The sequence below is a fragment of the Schistocerca nitens genome, chromosome 6 (genome assembly GCF_023898315.1).
Source record: "Schistocerca nitens isolate TAMUIC-IGC-003100 chromosome 6, iqSchNite1.1, whole genome shotgun sequence".
Lineage (NCBI taxonomy): Eukaryota > Metazoa > Arthropoda > Insecta > Orthoptera > Acrididae > Schistocerca > Schistocerca nitens.
Window position 1 is genome coordinate 4,514,292 of NC_064619.1, and position 25,437 is coordinate 4,539,728.

Here is a 25,437-nt window from a genome sequence, read left to right on the forward strand (position 1 = left end):
CAATTATTGCAAGTATAGTGCCAAGAATATCCTGCTTAATTGCAATAAATATTTCAGGACTTCAAAAAAATACAGAAATAAGTAAATTTGATTTCAATTTATACATTTATTTTTATGTCTTCACGCAACATCATGACATAAAACTAACTTTTCTGTGGATGCATTGGATAGTAGCTTCATTTTATATGTCAGGTTTACAGTGTCAGTTTCTTCCTAGTGTGTAAATATGATGAGGGAATCTTCTGAATGGAATAAGAATAATGAAAGGGCTAAAGAGGCATTCAGAAGTTGAAATGCACACAAATATGACTGAAAACATTGCTAAGCTTTAAGAAATTACCACCAAGCGAAGAGGGCACTGGGTAGCACACTCACATTGCAAATCACTGTCCATCCATCAGATTCAGATTTCCCCTGATTTCCCTAGATTTTCTTAAGGCAAATGCCACGATGGTTCCTTTGAGTAGCCACAGTTGATTTCCTTCCTCGTTCTTCTCTAATCTGATGTTGCGCTTCATGTATAATGATCTTGTTTGGAGTTAAATGGTACAGAGGAGGAGGAGGAGATTAAGTGTTTTACAATGAGGTCATTAGAGACTAAGCACAAGCTCAGAGTAGGGAAGGCCAGGGAAGGAAACTGGCCAGTCCCTTGTAAAGGAACCCTCCTAGCATTTATCTGGAGCTATCTATGGAAATCGCAGGTAACCTAAATCAGGATGGCCAGATGTGAGTTTGAACTGTTGTCCTCCTGAATCTCTCTCTCTCTCTCTCTCTCTCTCTCTCTCTCTCTCTCTCACACACACACACACCTGCACAGCTCACACACAGTGACATGGAGGAAGAGAGGAAGAGGGATAGTGCCAGGAGGAGGAGTCTACCTTTCTCTTCTAGCCACCAGCTGCCATTTCCTCCAACTGTTTCTGCCCCTCCCTGCTTCATTTTTCCCCCTTGTCTACTCCACCCATTACAATCTCTTACCTCAATTGAGCTGCTGTGCTCTTGTGATACAGTCTGCTGGGACAAAAATGCATTGAGTGATACATTTTACATTATAATTGTATAAAATTCTCCCAGATGTACCCCCTTCATTTTCATGCATTATAGTCTCCCGTGTAATGTTTCAGAGCAATCTTACACTTATACACCCAATAATTCTATGTCACGGTGTGTAGTGAACATTGCCAAAGATAATCTGTCGTGTTGTATTTCACATTACTGGTAGAAGGTTACTAAGCCACACTGGTAACAGCCTCACAGTGTATTTGTCCCTTTATACATTGTGTCATTATTGGCAACCAGTCCCAGTTTGAAAATTACTGAGATACATAAAACATTAAAACCTTTAAAAAAACTGCTAATTTGCTGTAAATATTTATTTAAAGCTGGACTCTGACTTGTTTTGAAATTTGAAAATTCATCTCCAGTTGATTTTTTACACACTTGTTTGTTGAAACTTTACAATCTATTAGATCATGCAATGCTCTAAGTTGAACAGAAAATATATTGTAAGGATAATAAAGCCACAGTTAACTATGTATTTGTTAAAAGCTCTAAATATCCATCATATAGAACATGCTGTTGAATAATCTTGTATGAAGCAAAGAAATTCTGTCATCAAACATAACACAACTTCATTGTAAGGCCATAAAGGAATTTGAGCCATGGTGTCCAGGTTTCAAGCCCCGTTAGTCCTAGGATTTTTTCTATCACTTATTGCTTCTTTCACTTCTGGAAAGTCCATAATGAACTATTGGTCACTTAGTAACTAGCTAGGTCTTCTGGAAAGTCCATAATGAACTGTTGGTCACTTAGTAACTAGCTAGGTAAGTGCAGTTCAAATGTTGGAGGCAGACAGGGCCATGCCAATCAGAGCACCATAATGTTCAGACTAACTTTCAGACTGAAAAGAGATTTACCTTTTTCTTTTACCATTAATAGACAATGACAGTCATTATTTTCTTCTAAACACCAATATCTTCCTACCATCCCCACAAGAATACAACTCATTTCTCAATGAATGGTAATGTCATATGTTGAAATATTTCTCTAAAATGTCTCTTTTTTTATGACCGTGTCTATTTACAGGTCATAATGAAAGTTGATATGGGAGACAGGAAACCTTTTCGTGTAGAACAAGAATTTCCATCACAGTATACAATCTGCGATAATAAATGGCATAGGATTACAGCATTTTTTACAAAAGATGAACTTGCTCTTAAAGTTGACCAGTTACCAAACAAATATGGCCTTTCCGGAAATGGTTCATTTATAAAGGCCAGTGTTGGTATACCACTGTACATTGGTGGATTACCAGGTAAGTAAAATTTGAGTCTGAGATATTTACTTACAATACTATAAGGCTCAGTGGTTAAATTTAATATTTAACTGCTCTTTTACAGATAATGGATCTGGTACTATTTTGGAGACAAGAGACAGCTTTAAAGGTTGCATCAGAAATGTGAAAATTGGGAACATTAGGAGAGACTGGACTGACATGGCATCCTTGCATAATATTCTACTTAACTCTTGCCCAATCAGTTCATAAAGTATAGTTTACATATGTCAACTTAACTTGCCATAACTATGTTTTAGTGTTCCCACTGCAATGCCTCTTGCTCAAAAGAGAATGGGAAAAGCAACAGAAGACTGATATTATAACACTGCCATAAGTAATTCCTGTGAGAAAGTGGTGTGAATGACATTTCAGTTGATCAAAGGTATGTCTTAAACATACTGAACAATTGAAAATAATGAATGGTGATGAATTCCAATCTTTGTTGTTATTAACTTATTTGTTGTCTTGAAAGAATGTAATAATTTATTCTTAACAGTAGATTCATTTGTTATGCTAGGTTTTTCCATTGTAATAATAGTGTTTAAAGTGCCAATCAAGAATTCATATTTGGCTCAATTTTGTTGCATTAAAGTACTGTAGTAATTAAGGTTGTGGATGGTGAAAATCAGTATTAATTTATCAATAATTTTAGCATTGACTGTGTAAATTAGTATATATTTTTGATACGTACAATAGTGAGAAAGCATTACTCAATGATCATGTATTTATTTGTGAAACATAACTTGTATATATTGGTTTGTATGTGTGTGTGTGTGTGTGTTTTCATGTATTTGTTTTCTGTACATTAACAAAGTTAAATGTAACATGTTGCAACCCAAAAAAAAAAGAAAAAAAAAAGGTCGGATCAGAAATTATACTTGTAAAATTGGTGATTGTACTGCAGTTGACAAAACAGAAAAGTAAAGAGTGACTCTCAAATCTTAGGGGCAAAAGATACCTTCTTAAAACATGTCTGCTGCACATGATAAAGGCAGGGATCATGTATAATCCCAGGAAAATGTGGTCAGACTTTCTATGAAAAAGATTCAAATGTTAATTATGCTAATAACTCACATATGGAGAAAATCCAGTCCCTGCAGTACAATGTGTGATTATATGATGATAATTGAGTAATATGGTTTTTTATTTGTCTTTATTCGTATCGCTTATGTGTTGTAGAGAAAGTAAATCATTTAGTGTCACTCATACAAGTCACACATTTCATTTTTTCTTCCTGTATAGTCGTTTAACTGTGATTGCTAAGCTATATTTTGTTTTGTTATATGTGACCTCATTATATAAGATAGCACCTCATTAACTCATCATTAGGCAGCTGATATGAAGTATGCTCAGATTAAAAATTATTTTGGAAATTTATAGATAAATTACTAGCATGTAAAGGGTTTTGAGCTCTGTAGCTCTGTGGCATCATATTGGTTTAATCAACTGTTTGTACAGATGTATGTAACTCATTTATAATGTGAAACATTCAAGTGAGTGACTGTGAGTCACCAAGGTTGAAGTGACAGATTTATAACATAGATTTTGGGTTATGCACTCGCATACTAGTTCAGTTATCCTTTTAAGGGATTTAAGATACTAAAATTATGATATCTACAGAAAATTTTCATTTGACTGTACAAAATGGTTGGCCTAGAAAGGCTGTATTGGTCATTGACATTAAGAGAAGCAAAATTAGATAATGATGAAATGAATGCTTAACCTATGCTGGTCCTCACTGTCATTTACTTGCAGTACCATAATTCACAAATTACTGTTGTATGTACATTATTATTGTAATTAACAGTGAAAAATTGTTTTATTGCATATTTGAATTCACACACATATAATTTGCTAAAAACAAATAAATGGTGAACCCTGAAAAGAAATTATTAACTATTAAAAGCATTAAGTTCTTTTTATATTTCTTACTTCTCGTTCCTGAGGCAGAGTAACTGGGTTTCTAAGAGTTAAGTTTATTAACCTTTAACAACAAAATGTCACAGTGGCTTCTGTTTATACGAAGTCATTTTGAACTGGGAAAGAAAAACAACGTATCCTGTCTAATAGGAAATATAAATATTCAGGCTTCGTGATTAATAACCATACATTAGTTCATACTATTTTTCATATACTATGCTGCAACACCAAATAAATATTTGTTTGTGTGTGTGTGTGTGACATAGCGAAAATCATAGCAACACAAACAGACTGGTTGTGCGCTTGCCGTTAGGAAGAGGAGCTCACAATGCTAATAGAAACAAACTGACAGTTTCTATCTGTACCAAGCATCCTATGAGATGTGATGAGCAGTATTTTTAGGGCTATCTCCATTTACACACTGAAAAGACAAAATTTTAAATATCTACGAAATGACAGAGAAAATGTGCCTGACTCTTCTTAGCAAAGTCACATGTGATCTATTTAGTCTGAATTGTTAGATGAAAGAATCATCTAAATGATGTGAGAGGAAGAGCAGAGACTTTTTTCCAATGGAGCTGCTTTCTTGTTAAAATATGTAATAATGTAATTGAGAAGTAATTTTCATAATAGACAACATGAATAAATAAGCAGTAATTGTAAATCATTGTTAGTGTACTTTTACATAGGCTGCAATGGTTGCTTTGCCTGTGAATGTATAATTTGACTCATTCCATGGAGGCTCTGCTTTGTGATGGGCTTTATGGAACACAATATGTGAGTGAATGAATTATGAGTAATCAAACAGTGGAAAATCCAGGATGGAATGTAACACTATTATGAAAAGGAAAGTTGCCACTCACCATATAGTGGAGACGCTGGACACTGAGTCACAGATAGACACAACAAAAAGACTGTCACAAATAAGCTTTCGGCCAGCAAGCCTTAGTCAAAAATAGGTGACAGGTGCGCGCGCACACACACACACACACACACACACACACACACACACACACAGACACTCTCTCTCTCTCTCTCTCTCTCTCACACACACACACACACACACACACACACACACACACACACACACTTACAACTGCAGTCTCTGGGAACTGAAGCCACACTGCAGTGTGCCTCGCTGGCCGAAAGCTTATTGGTGATAATCTTTTTGTTGTGCCTATCTGCGACTCAGCATCTTGACTATATTGTTGAATTATGAGCAAATTACATTAGAAATATGCAGGAATTACTTGTATGTGTGCAGCTAAAGATTTCAGTGCATGGAAAAATCTATAGGAGGCCGTTATCAAGCAGTGGATACCAAATGGCTACTGCTGCTGATGATAATGATGATTAAGCACATTGGATACAAAACTGCTGGTCAAAATATTGCAACCAAAGACAATCATATTCTAGAAGAAATAAACCTTGTTTTACAAAGCACCTAGCATCCAGCACACGGTGGCCTATCAATTATTCGTATGATTTTGAAATGCATCCCTGTTGGTTTTTGAACACATTCTAAGTTGATTTCTGAATGAGTCATAAGTTGGTTTTTGAATGCATCACAACTTGAAATAAACTTTCCCGCAGACAAAAGGGGACTGGGCTGTACGAGCTAAGATTAATAAAGCCGAACGGGTGACTACCAGTCGCTGTTCATGTGGTTTACTGGGCTTGCAAATGATCAGCATTGTTATAATTACTAGGGAAGGCCATAGATTCAGTCTATCAGAGTGGAAATAAATGACTAACAGGAATAACAGGTAAGAAAGATTACATATTATCTTCTTGTACCAAGAAAATGAAATTTTGACACAAAACTTTTGGCCAGACTGTTACACTAGTAAGGGCCAGTTATACAGTCCCCGCTGAGCAGCCACTTAAGTTCTATTCTGGGAGTAGCATGGAAAATGCATTATGATAATCGCTAACCAGAGAATAAACGGAGGATAACTAAAGTGGTGACTGTGCCAGGGTTAGTGAAATCAACCGGAGAATAAGTTTTGACACTGGCAGGAATAGTTACAGAATTAGTGATGACCAGATTGTTTGTTAGAACGAGGAAGGAGCAGAAACGTGGACATCACACAAATTATGGAAGAATATGATTCCAAATTTATATAAAAATTTCATACTACCACTTTTCAATCTCATGTCTGAGAAGCTGCAGCGTATGAATGAAATGTGAAACTATTTCCTAATATAAAGCTTTTTACTTGTAGTAGGCCTAATATGCATTTGATATTGGTACTTCATGAATTATATTCTGTCGTCTTATAAAAATTACCATTTGTGCCAAAACAGTCTTGTTTATTTAGTGTGCGTTACAATTGCTACAATATTAGGCAGGCCTATTTCTTTTTATCTAGCTGACAGTGACAAACCACACCTAATCAGATCGAGAAACCATACCAGTCTTTGGCACTATTTGTACTAACAGATTTTTTCAGTATTAGACAGCGACATTTCGTTTTTTCATGTAGCAAAAACTTTCATGAACTTTACGCCATGTAAAGCTGTAGCAATATTAGAGAGAAAAAAAATGCTAGGACTTAAGGATTGAAGAAATCTGTGTTGTCTTGCTTGTCTCTTGTTTTTACTGGTTTTATGTATGCTATATTTAATTTTATGTAACACAAAACAGCGAGTTATTAGCTAGTAGGTAATGGAAATGGAAATGAAGTCCCATGCTTCTCGACAGTGCATTGGGGAACAATGCGGTAGACCCGCATCGCCATACTAACCAAGGTCGTACTGGAGGTGGTTTGCCATTGCCTTCCTCCAACCATAATGGGGATGAATAATGATGATGAAGACACAACACCCAGTCATCTCAAGGCAGGTCAAAATCCCTGATCATGCCAGGAACTGAACCCGGGACCCCACGCTCGGGAAGCGAGAACGCTATTGCGAGACCACGAGTGGTGGACCCAATCGGTAATAAATAGTGCAAATTTTCTGAAGAGTTCTTGCTGTCCCAGTTACAAATAATCCCATCCAGTATTAATTGTGAGTAGTGGTGTGTGTGGTGTTTTTTTTTTTTTTTTTTTTTTTTTTTTTGGGGGGGGGGGGGTTCAAACCGGCCGACTGGGAGCAGGAGAGGCACCACAGGACGTTTTAATTTCCACTGTCCTGAATATAGTTTGATGGCATCCATTACAAAATATTACATGTTTGAATTTGCAGAGCTAAGTACAATGATGTAAGATAGAGAATGCTGTGTGAAGAAGTGTGGCACTGCACTTTGACACACTTAAGAACAAATAACTTGTCTTACATTTCCTCGAACACATATGTTTTATGTATCAGACTCTTCAGAAACATGTGCGCTACAAAATGAACATATTTTTGACAAGTCGATATCCTCCCCCTCGTCCTACCTCAAATGCTCGAGGGAGGGATCGTAGATCCTGGGCTGATGCACAGAGCAGTGACAGTTGTAGTGGGGAGGCGGCTAGTCTCCACATGACCCGTGTTTATGTTTAGTGATTTTGCTGCTTCCTCTTTGTTTATTGCTCTCACGTCAAATGAAAACAAAATGGATTTCTGTGGCCGGGATCTATCAAGCGAATTAAAATACATTCACATAATTACGGAAGGCTAAAATATGTTATTAGTTTGAGATTTCATTTTATTTCCTCCTTTCTGACAGTCAAGCATTAATCACCTTGCAGAACAATAAAGTTATTTTAGTCAGTTTGCTAAAGAAATTTGGCTGAGGCAGTCAATTAATTTGAAATGAAGTGTTTAATTCTACACTATTGGCCTGTTTCAACTGTTCACTGTACATTTTCGTCTTCTAGCATGTATGGCATTATGCTGTAATAAAGAACCAAACATGAGATAATACAGTAGAATTTCGAGCCCAGATCAGACATTGGTGTCGTTAAAAATTTTACTGTCACTTTTGTGTGATGTGTCTTGAAGAGTAACACACTCAGAAAAGATCAACATATGTGAAAGCGTAGCTTCTCTGGCAGCTTATTAATTTTTGAGACCAATGTTATATGTGAAAGCTTTTCTGTTCTTTTAGCAACACTATGTATATTAATTTAAACCATTACCTTTTCCTATTTGTGTGTTCATGCTACTTAAAAGTGTTTGCTGTTGGCTGACTAATCTCATGTCCTATCCTCCGAATATCTGCTGTTATCAGCTGGCGACATCACATGACGTGAGCTATGACAGGCTTACAAAAGTGCATCGCAATCTCGAATTTATACTTTCGTAACACGAAAATATGCTGTGAACATGTTTCTGTACATCAAAGCTCTTTCCAAACGTGTTTATTTCCCTGAGTTTCGTTTTCTAGAGGGCTGGGAAATTCTGTGCCGGTGTATAAAACCATAACCATTCAAAGGATTGATATGTTGTATTTTCACCCTGGAGAAAGTGTATTTTTAACTGGAAAATCTGGGAATTTGTTTTCCTTGTCCACATATACACCCTGTACCAGTTTAGGGGTAGCAACTGCAGCATGGTGCCAACTGGCAACAAAACTTGAAGCTAGTAAATTATTTCTTATCTAAATGTCATATGAATAATCAATCGCATTACTGATTAAATATGTCGAAAGAATATTTATACTGGTTATGAAATTAAGAATGTGGAAAAATGTATTCAAGAAGCTTGGCTTTAAGTAAAGTTAGTGCATCTCGATGGGAATCCCATTCATTCAATGGCCATTAGGTGTTAGTGCACATGTTTCAGTGCAAAGACGACACTTACAGTGCAGACATGGTAATCAGAACAGTGATGTGAAACAGTGCTGCTTGGAAGTTAATTTTAGTGAGCAAAAAACCAAAGTGACTCAGGTGATGTTATCATCATTGGTACTAGTACCTAACCATGACTCAGATAATATCGGGTTCATTCTCAGCTAATCGTGCAGTTTCTATGCTGTTATGCAACATGAACAACACATGGTTTTCATGTAAGCTTTGCTTTTGTGGATGAACAACTGCTTGTGATTTGGGGGGAGGAGACCAAAAAGCAAGGTCATCGGTGCCATCAGATTATGGGAGGATGGGGAAGGAAGTCGACCGTACCCCTTCAAAAGAGCCATCCTGGCATTTGCCTGAAGTGATTTAAATCGGGATGGTTGGACGTGGGTTTGAACCATTAACCTCCCAAATATGAGGCCAGTGTGCTAACCACTGCGCCACCTCGCTCAGTAATTGTGTGTGATTACAACAAGTTATGTGTGTGAACCCAAACTACACATTTCAGTTTTAGAAGAGTTAGCAGTTTTCAGTGAGGCAAACAGTAATGCTCATGAAAATAGCAACAGCCTAAGTATTATTTTCAGTTGTGTTAGTGAAAGAACGGACATAACTGAGGTGCCATATTTACAAGATAATTTGGGAAAGTATTATTTAAAACTGTGCAGCAAGTTTACTCAGTTTTCATGTTATTTATCTTACTAGATAATAATTTGGTTCTGAAAGATGAATTAATGTTGTCTTATCATGTCATTCAAAGTGAGTCTATACTGTTCCTGTGTTATAAGATGTACTAATGTGTACCTAATTTAGAGTGTTACTAATGGCTGTCGTGGTATGGATGGACATATGAAAAGTAAAACGAGGCAATACCATAAATTCTATTTAAGAACTCCTGTGCTGTCAATGAGATCATATATAATCAAGCTGCATCGTTGCATATTAAAGACTACAGGTATTATGTCACTACTTATACTATTCAGAATTGGCATAGTGGCTTTTCAGTTAAGTCAACCATCACTTAATCAGCATATAATATCATTGCAATGATAGGAAGCATAATGTTTAATGATGTCATTTTTACACTTGTTTATAGTCACCACAGTGCGCATTGTGTCTTCAATACAATGTAGGATAATTAATTACTTTTTCATTCAGTTTGAATGTTGCACTCAGCTCACTTAAACTCATTTAGTAATAGTTTTGTGAAAAGTACTTTCAGTAAAACTACAGATTGTACATTACAAACCAAATACTATTTCAAACTTTATTGACAATACAATATTTATCAGTATTTCCTCCAATATTAATATGTGTATTATAAGTTTTATGATTTGATATTCTCATGAGTATTGACTTACAAAATGTATTTGTGTGTGAAAACCACTGAGGTTTCTCTCATTGTTCAGTCACTTCAAAGTGACTATTCAAGCTGTAATTCACCACCAGTCTGCATTATTGTCCATTAAATTATTTCCATTTATAAATTACTGTGTGATAGCTGAGCATTAGTAATAATACTGTTCAGTCATTACCTGCTTATGCTGCGGCCCATAATCTGCTGCTACATGTTCGAGCTTAATAGCAAATAAAAGGGCAGAGGCATTGACTCCACACCTGAAACCTCTTCCTTACCCCCACTACCCACCCCAGCTAGATGGCTGCTCAGGTCAGACTTGGCTTCATTCAGACCTGAGTGCCCTGAGACAGTGGCCATGTGTGTGTGAGCTGTGCTTGTGTGAATGTATATGTCTTTTCCATGTCGGAACAGAACTTTGTCCAAAATCTTAAATAGTTTAGCAGTCTTTCTTCTTTCATTGTGCCTTTCTGCGACTCAACACCTCTTCTATATAGTGTGTAGCATTCTATCCTTTATTATTATTATTTGCTTTTATGACCTCATTGGACCACTTTAGCCAATTATTTCCTGGCCCTCTTCTTCGGTAAACACGTGTTTCATTCTTTCTTAACTGCTCAATATATTTCATTTTTTCTGATCTTTCCTGTCTTTTCTCATATGTAAATACCCTTTTCATTGTGTGTCATTTGTGTGCTTCTGGTTTAAATCTTATTTTCTTGTCTTTCAGTTTCTTGAGATTTTCTGTCTTGTTTTGCAGATTATACAAGGTTATATCTAGTTCTTCCACATCCTCTTTAATTTCCTTGATCCATCCTCCTTGTTGCTTCAGATTCCACAGATTCTGCATAATTTTTCTTGCTAATCTGGTTTCTGGTGTCGTCATTGTGTGGCCAAAGAAAGAAATCCTCTTTTTACGGATAGTATCTGTGATGGGCTCCAGTTCCCTGCACACTACTTCATTCGGCACTATCTGCCATTGTCCTTCCTTCTGGTATTTTTTATTTATGCACGTTCTAGCTATTCTTCTCTCTACTTTTAGTATTTTGTCGACACTGTTTCTCTGAGTGTCTTTAAGAAGAGTCTCGCTTGCATATGTTACCTCTGGCTGAACCACCGTCTTGTAGTATTTTAATTTTGTTTGAATTGATAGACATTTCTTATTGTATGTAGATTATGTTAGTTTTTGAGCTTTTATCATTTTATTGGTTCTTTCTTGCCCAGCAGGTTTTTCATCCAAGTTGTGTGTTATAATCCCTCCAAGATATTGCTTCACTATTTTAAGTTTTCTGTTGTCTATTGTTATGTGGTTTATTACTAGCAGGTCTGTTAAATCATCTCGGTCTTTTTGAAACCTATCTGGAGTCCTACTTTTTGCGCTATATTTTTCAGGCTCATTATTTGATTTCTAGCATGCTGTACATTGTTAGCTAGTAATGCCAAGTCATCTGCAAATTCCAAACAATTTAGGTTTATATCATCTTTCTTGGTTCCAGTTGTTATGTTTTTAGGATTCTCTTTGTACCGTTCTCTCATCAAGTATTCAAGAGCATAGTTGAAGAGCAGTGGTGATAGACCATCTCCTTGTCTTAACCCTGTTTTAATCATAAATGACTCAGATAGTTCTCCTCTGAATTTTACTTTGGACTTGGTGTTTGTAAGGGCTAATTATATAGTTTTTATTAATTTGGGATGAAGTCCAAAATTTCTTAATATGTCCAGCATAGAAGATTTGTGGATGCAATCACAAGTTTTTTCGAAGTCTACTTTCTTCTGTCTCCTTTTGTAGGCGTCTGTTATTAATTTTAATCTGATGATCTGTTCTGGGCAGCTTTTCTGAAATCTAAATTCTCCTTGATATTCTCCTAGCTCCTTTTCAAGTTGATCTTTACAGCGACTGTAGAGAATTCTTGATAATATTTTATATGTGCAGTCCAATATGGAAATCCCTCTATAGTTTCCCGGATTTGATTTTTCTCCTTTCTTGTGTGATGAGTATATGATAGCTGTAGTCAAATGTTCTGGTAGCTCTTGTTCATTACAGATTTTAACTATGCATTGATGTAATGATATCTTCAGGGGTTCTGCTGCATATTTCCAGAGTTCTGCAAATGTTTGATCTTCTCCATTTGCTTTGTAGTTTTTGAGCTCGCTCAAAGCTTTGTAGACTTCCTGAATTGTCAGTGGGTTTATATTTTCTGGTGGGGTTATTATTGGAGTTTCTGTGTTTATTTCAAGAAGTTCAGGAGGATCCTCACAATTTAGTATATAAATAAAAATATGCGTTCATGAAATGGTTACTTTAGTACAGTAGGTAAATAAAAATGAACACATGGTTTAGAACAATAAAATTAATTTGTTTGTATAGATTAAGAGCTCTGTAAACACTCTGTGATGTGTTTGATTAAACCCCACACTAAATTTAACCACAGGCTTTCTTCGTGGGCAAGAGGCTGGATGGTGCTGCACAGCCTTGGAGACAAGTAAACTGGCTAGCTAAACCAGTAATTAAGTAAACTAATGTGCTAAGACCAATGGGGAAGTTTAACTGAAAATAGATGTTTAGTTTAACAAAAAATGTATTAAACTTTTATAAGTGGGTGTAGGCACCGTCTTGTCGGCAGTTTGATATTGGAGCTCAGGATGAGCTGGCATCGGGAGTGAAGTTAGCGTCACATGCACGACCGGATTAGTGTGGTTTGAAATATGAAGATGTTATGGCCAATCAGACTCGTGTTATGTCTCTGTGTTGCAACTCAGGCATGCTGTGTGGCACTGATTCAGCTCAGAAAGAAATGCTAACCATTTCAAAAACGTCAGTGTTACAATTAAATAACTATATGGCTGTCTTGAACTATAATTAGTGAGACCCACTGCGCAAGACATGCCATTTATTACTTATCACCCTGTGCTTCCAGCCGTGGGAGCAAAACAACTATAAAGATTATGCAAGGAGATGGCTGCAACCTGTCAAACACCATGTCAGTCATGGCCTAGCTATTGTGGTGGCCATGAGTTCAGTGCAGAAGAGTAGTAAAGAAGGATCCTGAGGTGCAATCACAGCGAGTGCATGGGAAAGCATGCTACAGTGAATATCATAGTGCAGGACAGAGGTGCCTATGGCTTTGGAAGAAGGAAGGAGTTGCACACCAAGCACTTGTGTCAGTTATATTAAGTGACAATATTTGAGGGACTGAGCAGAGGCAGATGGTTTACTGTGCTGACCTTATAAGTAAGAATTGTAAAGCTAAGCCCATACAAGCCAAAGAAGTAGCTTGTGGGAGGTACATAAAAGGTGCTCCAAATGAGTGGATGGCAGCATGGGAAATTATTAGACAAGATGACACCAGGTGTTTCATAATGAATATCACAGTTTCAAAGCTTTTTAACGTTTATTATGTTCAACTCACAATTATAAATAACACATCAAATGAAAGAAGAACTCAAACAGTTTGTCATACAATTGTTTAATATGCCACCATTCATCACACGGCACACATGAAGTTGACAGGCAAGTTCTTGCTGGACCTATGTCTGGAGTAATTGTTGCAACAACTGCTTCAATCCTGTCTTTTAAGTTGGGTAGATCAGCTGGTAGTGGAGATACACGTGCTCCTTTATGAAATCCCACAGCTAAAAATCATATGGCATCAGACAGGGTGAACGTGGAGGCAATGCAAAATAAGCTCTGCCATCTGGCCCTTAGTGGCCAATCCAGCAGTCAGGGACACCACTGTTTAACCAATCACATACTGAGTTATGCCAGTCAGGCAGTACACTGTATTGCTGCCAAATTAATTTCTGTGACTAAGCTTCCTGCAGTTGCAGAAAAAGACATAGTTCTAGAAAACCAAGATAAGAAACACCAGTTGCAGTTGCTTCACCAGAAAGGAAAGGTGCATAAACTCTCATTGTCTCATTGCAACTGTACCATCTTGTGGTGATTTCCTGATCCTCAAATGTGCACATTATGTGTGTTCAAATTTCCAGTTGGGTGGAATGTCAATTCATCACTGAAGGTGACATGATCCAGAAAATCTTCATCATGCAACAGCATTTTGTTTGCATAGTTGTCAAGTAAAACACAGTCTATAGGCTTTAGAAGTTTTAACAACTGCAAATTATAAGCATGCAGTTGTGTCTCCCCAAAAGTCTCCACATGGATGTCACTGGAGCTCCTAATTCACAAATCTTTACGAACTGATTTCTTGGCCCTAAGCATGAAAGACTCTTTTGTTTGTTCAATATGTTCTTGAGTCACTTTTGGTTGTCCCATACTCTTCCTTTTGCAAAGACCTGTCTTCAAACTGATGATTGCTTGTACTGATGTTGTTATCCCTGGGAGGATTACAATGGAACGTAATATGGAATGCATATTGCACTGTAACAACAGCAGTCTTTGCAAACTGTAAAACCCAAAAAGTTTTTTGTTCTCTAAACACCATGTTTGCTAGTAGCACTTTCCAATTGAAGACACCGGAAATGGTGCATGTACACAGGTGTTCAACCAAAACTGCGTTTCTCTTTCATTTAATGTGTTATTTATAACAATAAGGTACAAGACCAAAGGTTATACTTTTATAATTTGCAAAGGAAGATAGCAGAAGAAATCTGCAGAAAGTAAATCCATTTTGTGATCTTTTAGAACATGAAATCTGCAATATACATAAAAACAATGTTAACCTACTACTTCTCAGCAACTTCAGTGCTTAAGTAAAGAAACTTAAGAATATTGCAGGTGAATATTCAGCACAATTAAACACAAACAGAAACGGCAAAAGACTGATCATATGTGTAAAATGTTCCTGTTAAAACTGTTCCCCACTAATTTTCACAAACTACCAAAAAAAGCCAAAACTTGGATATCTCTAAATCCAAACCTAGGAGAATTTCATCTGAATCACATAGTCATATCAAAAAGGAATGTCGAGGAAAATATGTTAAAAGTGATCAAGAATGGGGAATTTCATTCAGATTATTGTCTCTCTAAGGTTAAAATGTGATTTCTTTCATATAAAAAAGCAGAAAGTAATCAGATACAAATCAGCAGAGAAGAAAATGAGAAAACTGAAAAAGGTGGTTGGCATGGTTCAAATGGTTCAAATGGCTCTGAGCACTATGGGACTCAACTGCAGAGGTCACTAGTCCCCTAGAACTTAGAACTAGTTAAACCTAACTAACCTAAGGACATCACAAACATCCATGCCCGAGGCAGGATTCGAACCTGCGACCGTAGCGGTCTTGCGGTTCCAGACTGCAGCGCCTTTAACCGCACGGCCACTTCGGCCGGCTGGTGGTTGGCATGAACTCCAGGTACAAATTACTAAAGTGGTTGAAATAACTTTAGAATTAGCCAAGAGTAAAAAGAAAATATGGTGAAATGAGAAGTGTGAAGGAGCAATGATACTAAGAGCTCAAAAATGGAGATGTTCACAGCAAGAACAACACCTAGAACAAGCCATACAAAAAAGGAAAAAAACATCAAAAATGATTAAAAATAAAAGAACCCTTGAGAAATTTCATCTAACAGGGATCGAAATTTTTTTTTTACAAGCTCTTCAACCATTCAGTTGAAACAGTTAAATTAGAATTTCTATCAATATAAGATAATCTTGAGGAAGAGTTTCCACTAACAGAACTAGAAATTCATGAAACTATCAAAACACAGAAAAAAATAAAGCAATGGTGAAGACTCCATTACAGAAGAATTACTGAAATGGTTAGAACCAAATATTGTAAATGATCCACACTTGTTTTTTGAGAACAATTTGAAAGCAGAAAAGACTCCAGAAGAGTGGGAAATAGCGTTAATCCATATACTACATAGAAATGAAAACAACCGAAATGTCAACAATTACAAAGGAATGTCATGAAAATATTATCAAAGATTCTCCTGCTCAAAGCTGAAGAAACTTTGGGCAAACAATTGAGAGAATGTCAGAGTGGTTCCTGCATAGAACAGGTTGTCACAGAATGTGAATCAGCAAACCTATAACAGTTTAATTTATTGATTTCAATAAAGCATTTGATTGGAGAAGCAGTAGATAAGAGTCATTATAGAATTTGGTGTTAAAGCAAAATTACCAAACATAATTTATGAATCTTTAACAAATATGGTTCTGGTATCTAAAGTTAAATTTATAGGAGAAATACCTCAACCATTTGAAATAAAAACTGGTGTTAGACAGAGAGATGGCTTATCACCTTTCTTCTTTAACTGTGTTTTAGAAAAAATATAAGGATCTGGAGCTAAAAATCACAAAACTGAACCAATAATTGTGGAAAGAAAAACAAAAGGAATTAAGGTAAACTGCCTGGGTTTTGCAACAGCTTAAAGGTAATCCCATCAAGTCAACATAAGATTTTAATATTCTACTAGAAACACCATCATAGCCAGTAGAATTACTACTTTTTAGTGACCGATGAATTCTGCAATCCCTTTAAGAGGTTGTAGTTTTGAAACCAGTGTCTGTTGGTAATAAAAACAGTGACTGCACAAATAAATCTAACAAATCTATATTTGTTTGTTTCTTTTCTTGATTTCTGGGAAACTATGCATTTGCAGACCCTATATGTGATGTTGAAAACTGCTCAATTTTCAATTATCTATCAATCTGATCAATTTGGACTTGATTACGCATTATGACCTTTATGGGTAGTTTTCTCAAAAATCGATGATAAGGAAAGTGGGGGGAGCCAAAAATATCTTAATGTCTTTCATTTCAGGTTGTACAAAAGAGACCTGCAAAATATTGTTTATGATTCTGTAACACAGTATTGTTCTTCTATGACTTGCACTTAACTGGTCATTAAATTTTAATGTTGACATTTGACCACGTTGGTCAAATATACCATTGACTTTTGGGTTTGAGTTTTTAAACTCTATCTTATGCAAAACATAGTGTATTTCTTTTCTATTTACCCAAAAATATTTGGACACCTCTGTGTCATCATCATGGATTTTTATTTAAGCCTGTAAAATATCATACAAAGGTGATGGTTGTTTTTCTATTTTTGGCCTAAAAACTATATCGTGCATTTTCTCTAATTTGTTTTCATCCCTTTCCTGAAACTACATTACTTTTCAAAATTGATGTCTACAGGTTGGCTTGTATTTTGCCTTTTTTTATCATTTTCACAGCATATCTTTTGCAAAGTAGTCATAAAGAAATTTGCTTATTTTTGTAATATATATATATATTTTTTGAGTGTGTAAGTATAGTGACATACACAACCACTTCTCTCAAAAAAGTGTTTAAAAAATAAGCAAGTTTTTTATGACTGCTCGGCAGATGACATGTCGTCAAAGCAGTAAAAAGGCATAAAAACAAACCAACCTGTAGAAATCCATTTTCACAAGTAATGTGGAAGATGACACACAATTGTCAAAACATGTCTGGGCAAATAGAAAAAGAAATATGTTGCATTTCACATAAGGCAGAATTTAAAAACCAAAATTTACTTTGCAGATATGGAAAAAATGTTAATAGCTTACAACCTGAACAAGATGACTGACTATTGGTCTGGCACCTAAATCACTGCATGTTGCGTGGTCTAAAAACACATTGTCAAAGCCAATGCACTACATCCTTAAGTCATTATGGGGAATTTTACTGTGGAAAATAGTGCAAAGCTGGACATCAACATCTCTAGGTGCACTTGGTCAGTATTATCTGACAAAAAATCAACATTAAATTCTGCACAAACAATTATTTTCCTAGCTCTGCCATCTCAAATATCTCTGGAACAACAATAGATATTCAAAAATGGTTTTCAGCAGCACGAACACACAGTAGAGGTTTAGGAAACGAAATACTATGCAAAATTTTAAAATGTAAACAAATAGTATTTTCAACACAAACTTGTGTATTTTTAAATGGACATCTCCTGTTATTTCACATGCAATCAATAACATGAAAAATCACAAAAATAATAGCATCGGTTGCATCATAATACATCAATTACATCCCCAGAATTCGGGAGGACGACGGTTCAATCCCGTCTCCAGCCATCGTGACTTAGGTTTTCCGTGATTTCCCTAAATCGTTTCAGGCCAATGCCGGGATGGTTCCTTTGAAAGGGCATGGCCGATTTCCTTCCCAATCCTTCCCTAACCCGAGCTTGCGCTCCGTCTCTAATGACCTCGTTGTCGACGGGACGTTAAACACTAACCACCACCACCACCATCCCCAGAAGTTGTGAAGAGAAGTTGATGCTTGAAATAAATAAAGCACACAGCTAGCACACATCCTGAGACTCAAGCGTGCACCTCATGCTGCCGGTAATCATGATGTGATTGACGTGCTATGTCAGTCAAGTGTTAATGTATGGTGTGCTATTGTACGACAACACATCATTGGCCCTATACTTCATTGATGGCACTCCTAAAGGTGGATAGTTTAGCCCCTTCTTTAGCTATACCTTACTTGAACTGGTCCACCTCTTATAATGTGTCAAATAATGCAGTATCAGAATGATGGATGTCTTGCACATAACGTTTATTGTTGCAATATGACAACTAGAGGTACAATTAGTGGTAACACACTTGTTTTCACGTTTCTAAACCTCATAAGTTTTGAAATATGTGGCTTGTAAAGGATAGCAATGGCGTCACAGTTTCTGACGTTGCCAGCACTGGCGCCTGTGTCCTGCCGTAAACATACCAATATCACCGTGGCATGCTCTACCTTCAGTGTACGAGTGTCTCCTAATCTGGTCTGCTGAACAACTGTCATATTGTAACGTAATACACATACGTTGCCACATTAAAACCTGTTTCCTTGTGGCTTGTTACATTTGCCGTCATCTAATCGATATGCTGGCTATCAGTAACGAAGGAAAACTAGATATTATTTTAATTTATGGCAAATCTCACAGAAATGCAACCACAGCTGTGACACTGTATGCTGAACACTACCCAGATTGGCGGTGTCCATCACGTCGACCCATTGGCAACATCTGCAAGACACTCACAGATACAGGAAGCTGGGCTCCCACAAAACGTCGACGTACGACGCCAGTGATTGGCAGTGGAAATGAAATTGCTCTTCTGGCTGCTGTAGTACATAATCGTCAGGTGGGTGTTTGAGAAATTTCACGAGGTGTAGGTATAAGCCACAGTAGTGTGTGCAGAATCTTGCATCGGCATCAGTTTCATCCGTTCCGTATCTCACTGCCACAAGAACTGTATGGGAATGACTTTGAATCCCGCATTGCATTCTGTCATTTAGCACTTCGGCAGTTGCAAGGTTATCCAGTATTCCTAATCAGTACGTTGTTCACAGATGAGGCTTCATTTACAAATCGTGGTAATGTGAATTGCGAAACATGCACTACTGGTCCATGCAAAATCCCAACTGGATTTGACAAGTTGCTCATCAACGACAGTCGAGTGTCTATGTTTGGTGTGGTATCATTGCTAACTGTATTGTAGGTCCCTATTTTTACTGTGGAACATTGAATAGACAGCGATATGTATCATTTCTTCAACACACACTAGCGTTCCTCATGGAGGATCTAGGATTGGAAACTTGTCTATCAGTGTGGTTCCGACATGATCGGTGTCCCGCACACAGTGCAAAAGTTGCCAGAGATGTTCTAGATGTGACATTTCCAAATAGGTGGATGGGACGGGAAGGTACTGTGTGATGGCCAGCACGGCCCCCGACTTGATGCCGTTAGACTTCTTTCTCTGGGGCACAGTGAGGAACAAGAGTGTTCAAGAACCCCCAATGACAGTAGAGGATATGCAACATAGTATTACTGCAGCATGTGTGGCAATATCTGTAGAAACTGTACAATATGTGCAACACTCTCTCGTTACCCATCTGCTAATGTTTATTGATGCAAACGGAGGGCACTTCGAACATATGTTGACGTGACACAGTTTCATTGGTCAAGATGTGGGTGTATTTTCTATGCTCGATGCAATGCACAACAATACAGTTCCTGTGGGTGACGGGGCACTAATAAATGTGTTTAACAAAGTGAATTCAAGTGTGTTATCTCTAATTGTCACTCTAGTTGTGATTTTGCTAGAATAAACATACATTTACAATTTGAAAAATGTAACTTTGCATTGGATGTGTTAGTTGTTTATGTTTGTGGATTGTGCATACCTTCCCGAGTGTGTGAGCCCCTGACACAGGCAGCGTGAGATGCACGCTCAGGACGTGCACTAGTTTAGTGCTTCATTTATTTCAAGCATCATTTTCGCTTCGTAATTTCTCGGGATGTAATTGACTTATTGCAATGCAACCAGCGCCATTATTTTTGTGATTTTTCATGCTGTTGATTGCATAAAAAAATAATAGGGGTTGTCCATTTAAAAATACATTTTTGTGTTGAAAATAGTATTTGTTTATGTTTTAAAATTTTGCATAATATTTGGTTTCCTAAGCCCCTGCTGTACGTTCATGCTGATGAAAACTGTTTTTGAATATCTATTGTTATTCCAGAGATATTTGAGATGGCAGAGTTAGGTGGACACCCTGTATATAGTGCTTAAACTGATTGTAGCTGTTTTATGAAGCTTATGATACTTCCTACTGGTGGTTTGCATACTGTCAGTACTACAAGCTTACACGTTTCCTGATCCATTATTATGGCACAACATTCAGAAAGCTGTTCAATACAGTATTCATTAACTTGAAGGGCTTGGGTCTGAACTTCATTTTTTTACATTTATAGCCACTCCTCCTTTCTTTTTATCAATTGTATAGTAGAATGATAACAGCTTGTATTCATCTGTTCATTTTCAGTGATTGCCATGTGATATATTGATACGTGCAACAAAAATTTACTAGAATTCCACCTATCTTTCTTATTTTCCTGAATGGATATGAGAAATTCTTTTTTATGTATACAGCTTCTTATGTTTTTGTTGAAAGACACTCAATATATTTTCTTTAATATCCTTGCCTTTGTGGAAACTGGTGTATTTTGTGGTACCAGTAGCCATTTCAAATGTATTTATGTTTAATCTGCAACTCTGTCTTTCAGATGAAATTATCCTAAAAAAGACCCAATGAACACATTGTAAGTCACTGAGATAGGATGGATATTTCTGTGGTTGTAATGACTTCTTCTGGCCCCCGGTAGCTGCGAGGTCAGCGCAACAGACTGTCAAGCCAAAGGGCACGGGTTCGATTCCCGGCTGGGTCGGAGATTTTCTCCGCTCAGGGACTGGGTGTTGTGTTGTCCTAATCATCATCATTTCATCCCCATTGACGCACAAGTCGCCGACGTGGCATCAAATCGAAAGACTTGCACCAGGCGAGTGGTCTACCCGACGGGAGGCCCTCGTCACACGCCATTATTCTTCTGGCAATTAGCTGCATTCAGCTCCACTAACCTGTTTCAGATCTTAAAGCTCTGCAATCTGTTGTCCCTAATTAAAAAGTAATAGAGTTTTTAAGGCCATATTGTTGCATATTTAGTGAAAATTCATGTATCGAGATGTCAGTATCCACCACCTGAAGCCATTACCTGAGAATCCTCAGTCCTCTACATTCAATATTATTCCCCTTGCAATGGAATATCAATGTCCCAGAAACTTGCAGGAGGCTGCAGGGCCTCTCATAGTCCAACCAGTGCCTAAAGAGATTGGTGAGCCACTTTAACAGTGTTAAACCTTAGCAGAGCTACAGTTACAGCAGTCTAATACCAGTTCATAATGCTTCTAAATCTTAGAGCCTAGGATCAACACAAGCAATTTTCATGCAGATCATGTACCTGCAGGAACATCAAGTGTACAATCAGTATTTTTATTTAGTGGTCAGTGAGTTCTAATGCCGGTTGTAATACACTTAGTACAGAGGGTGGCAGATTTTGACCCTCTGTGCTGCCCTAAGTGAGGTTCAATGAGCAGTTTTTTCACCATAAATCAAGCCATCATGATTTTTATTTTATAGGTACTAACAGCTGTATGATTTGAATGTATGGCTTGGTCATTTGAATTTACTCTGGTCAGTTTCTCTAATCGTCACTGAGATGTCATTGAGAGATTACCCCTCAGTCCTGGAAGCATCCAGTTTTTGCAGTATCTGCATTTATGCACAGTGTAATCTCCTTGCTTGCTTTTTTTAACCATCTGTAATCATTCACGAAGATCAGTTTGAAGTGGTGGTTGCTGGAGAGGACATACAATGAAATTTGTCAGCTAATGATTTTAAAATTAGTTTTGAATCTGACAGCTTCAATATGAATGTGTCATCAGAATCAGTCAACACTTACAAATACTTGGTTTAACAATTTATGGAGATGTGAACAGGAATGATCAGACTGCTCAGATGGCAGACTTTGGTTCACTATTAGGCTATTTGGAAAATGGAGCCAGTCTGTAAAGGAGACTGCTTACAAAATACTCATGTTGGTCGAGTGTGTAGGACCCATACCAAGATCCAACTAACTAGGCACACTGAATATATACAAAGGAGGTCAGCCCAAGTGGTCATAGGTTTGTTTGATTCACATGAGAGAGGTAAGCAATTATTTAAAAACTTGTCACTTATCCCATGAAACCTTCCTTACAAAGTTTCAGGACTGAGTGCCAAATGAGAGATCCTGGAATGTACTATATCTTCTATGTACCTCTCCCATACATACTGTGAAGACAGTATTTGACAAATTACAGCAACAAAGAAGCATTGAAGCACTAATTCTCTCCACATTCCATATACGAATAGAACAGGAAGGAATCCTAATGTGGTAGTACAATCGGAAGTATCCTAGGCATACACTTCACAGTAGTTTCCAGATATGTATATAGATGTAAAGGTGTAGATGTAGATTTATTGTATCTTGAGTCTATTGTGTGCTTTTTCTTCTATTTTCTGTGCGTTTCTGTTTTTACTCTTCCTTTTCTCAGAACGCATAGACAAACAAAAAACATTTATACTGATGGTATTCATGGATGTTAGCTTGCATGCTTTCTTCTGACACAAGAGACCAAGGAGAAAATTTCTTGCAATCACAATGTTTAGCTGCTTGTTTCAGGTGAAAAATGCTCTTGCTTGTCGTCTTTTTGCGTTAACACAATTTGCGTGTGAATTCCTTCCTTCAAGTGGAATTTTCAGAGCTCTGCAAAACAACCATTTACATCTGCCAAAATGTTTTCTAGCCTCAAATCTGTTTAGAGATGGAAACAGGTGAACGTTAGAAGGTGCCAAATCTAGTGAACAAGAACTTTTTAATTTTTAAATGCAAAAGCACTTTCATGGTTACAAGTTTTTTCTCATATCTTATTGTGCACTTTCTGGGTCCTTAAACTAACACTTGCGGATGTGTGGTGTTATTCACATGGATAATCTTTGAATTTAGTCATCCATCCCTTAAATATTCAGAATCAATCCATCCCTTAAATATTCAGAATCAAAGTACTAATTCCTTATAAACTGTCACCAACTTTGTGCAATTTTCTGTTATCAATTAACGATACAAAACAGAAAATATTTTGTAGTAGAGTACTCCCCTTTATCCATTTGAATGAAATACACACAAAAAATCTTCATAACATCTTTATTGAAAAGCCACATAAAAAAAGCAATTGAGTTTCAGATCAAGTTGACATATGACTTACATTACTGCACAACATAAACCAATATAGTAGTAAAAAACTTAAAGCAAAATTCCATTAATAAATTTGTTAAATTCACAGACAGTTTTGTTGGTCTGTACTTACCTTCAGGAAATGTAGAGCCGGTAGGCACACATAAAAATGAACAAAATTGTACTCCTTATGGAACCACAGGTTTCATCTTAAGGGGAGGAAAGCACTATGACAGTGTCGGGTCAGATTCCTCAAAACCTACAAGTCACATTGTTTTAGCAGGAAGAAACAGAGATACAAGTGCATCTGAGAGTGGTGATATCAGTCCAGGAAGCACTTCTTTTCTGAAGTTCATTGTGATATAAACAAGTGAAAGAGAAAGAAATGAAATTTGAAATGGGTGAAGAGAAGAAAACAGCAACTAAAGAAAATAAAACATTGTGTAATAAAGGTAATATAAATTCAGAACATGTAGGGAAAATAGAAACAAATAAAAAGCTTCTTTATTATGAAAAAGATATATTTCTGCTCACTACATAGTTGAGACACAGGCACAATGAAAAAAGTGCTATGCATTAAGCTTTCAGCCAAAAGGCTTTCTTCCGAAATAGAAAACATACACAGAGATTCACACAAGCACATCTCATGCACACATGACCACTATTCCTGGCCACTGAGGGAGAGGTAGTGGTCATGTGTGTATGTGTGGGCTGATTGCCGGATGAGCAACATATGCAATATCTGTGCATTGACTGTGATCTAATGGTGCGTAAGTGGCACATGGAAAACTTTATTACCATGGTCATATAGGTTGATATGCCAACAGGAATGTTCCAGAAGTATCTGCTTGGGAAAAAACTACCATTACCAGACTAAACAGACACATGTTGACTGCAAGATTCAGTGTTAACTATCATGGGTAGTACAACTGACAGAAAGACATAGAGTAGCTAATAACTCCCAAATACAATTCTATATGTCTGCAATAACAACTATTGAGTATTCATACCATCCAGAACCATCTTCACGCTATACTATGCGGGGGTCAAAGCCCTGTGTATACAGGGCGTCCCATTTATCTTGACCACCCTAAATAACTGTTTGTCCAGGTGCAAATTACAAAATGTTTCAAGCAGATGTTCTTTAGCCATCCTCTCCTAAGGACCTATTCAAAAATGTATCACAGTATACCATTCACTGAAATACAATGTTATTAATTACATAACACAACACTGACTTTGAGCCTGGGATCACAAACTCATCCACTTGCTGTAGTTGTCAGAAAACAAATGAAAACCAAGTAAAAAATAACACAAAGTTGACTTTGACTCTCCTATACCATTGCCCAGGAGTAGAACATTCAAAGATGCTCAAAGTGGTGAACCTGGATACCAACACACTGGTGCACTCATTGAATGAAAGAGTTATTTACTGCTTCCAGTGTTCCTGGATGTCCTCTGGAGTTGTTGGAATATCGCAATAGACAATGTCTTTGATGCATCCCCAAAGAAAAAAGTCCAGAGGATTTAAATCAGGAGACCTAGCAGGCCAA

The 25,437-nt window shown here is 37.1% G+C and overlaps 1 protein-coding gene across 1 annotated transcript in view; it reads left to right on the plus strand.

Annotated features, from left to right (window-relative positions):
• LOC126262654 (laminin subunit alpha-1) overlaps positions 1 to 4,211 on the plus strand; it is a 429,094-nt gene extending 424,883 nt beyond the window's left edge. The window contains exons 33-34 of the mRNA XM_049959424.1: positions 2,086 to 2,314; positions 2,400 to 4,211. Of these exons, the coding sequence (XP_049815381.1) occupies positions 2,086 to 2,314; positions 2,400 to 2,545 (375 nt within the window). The 3' untranslated portion in view covers positions 2,546 to 4,211. The remainder of the gene's footprint in view (positions 1 to 2,085; positions 2,315 to 2,399) is intronic.
• Positions 4,212 to 25,437: the final 21,226 nt, after the last annotated feature.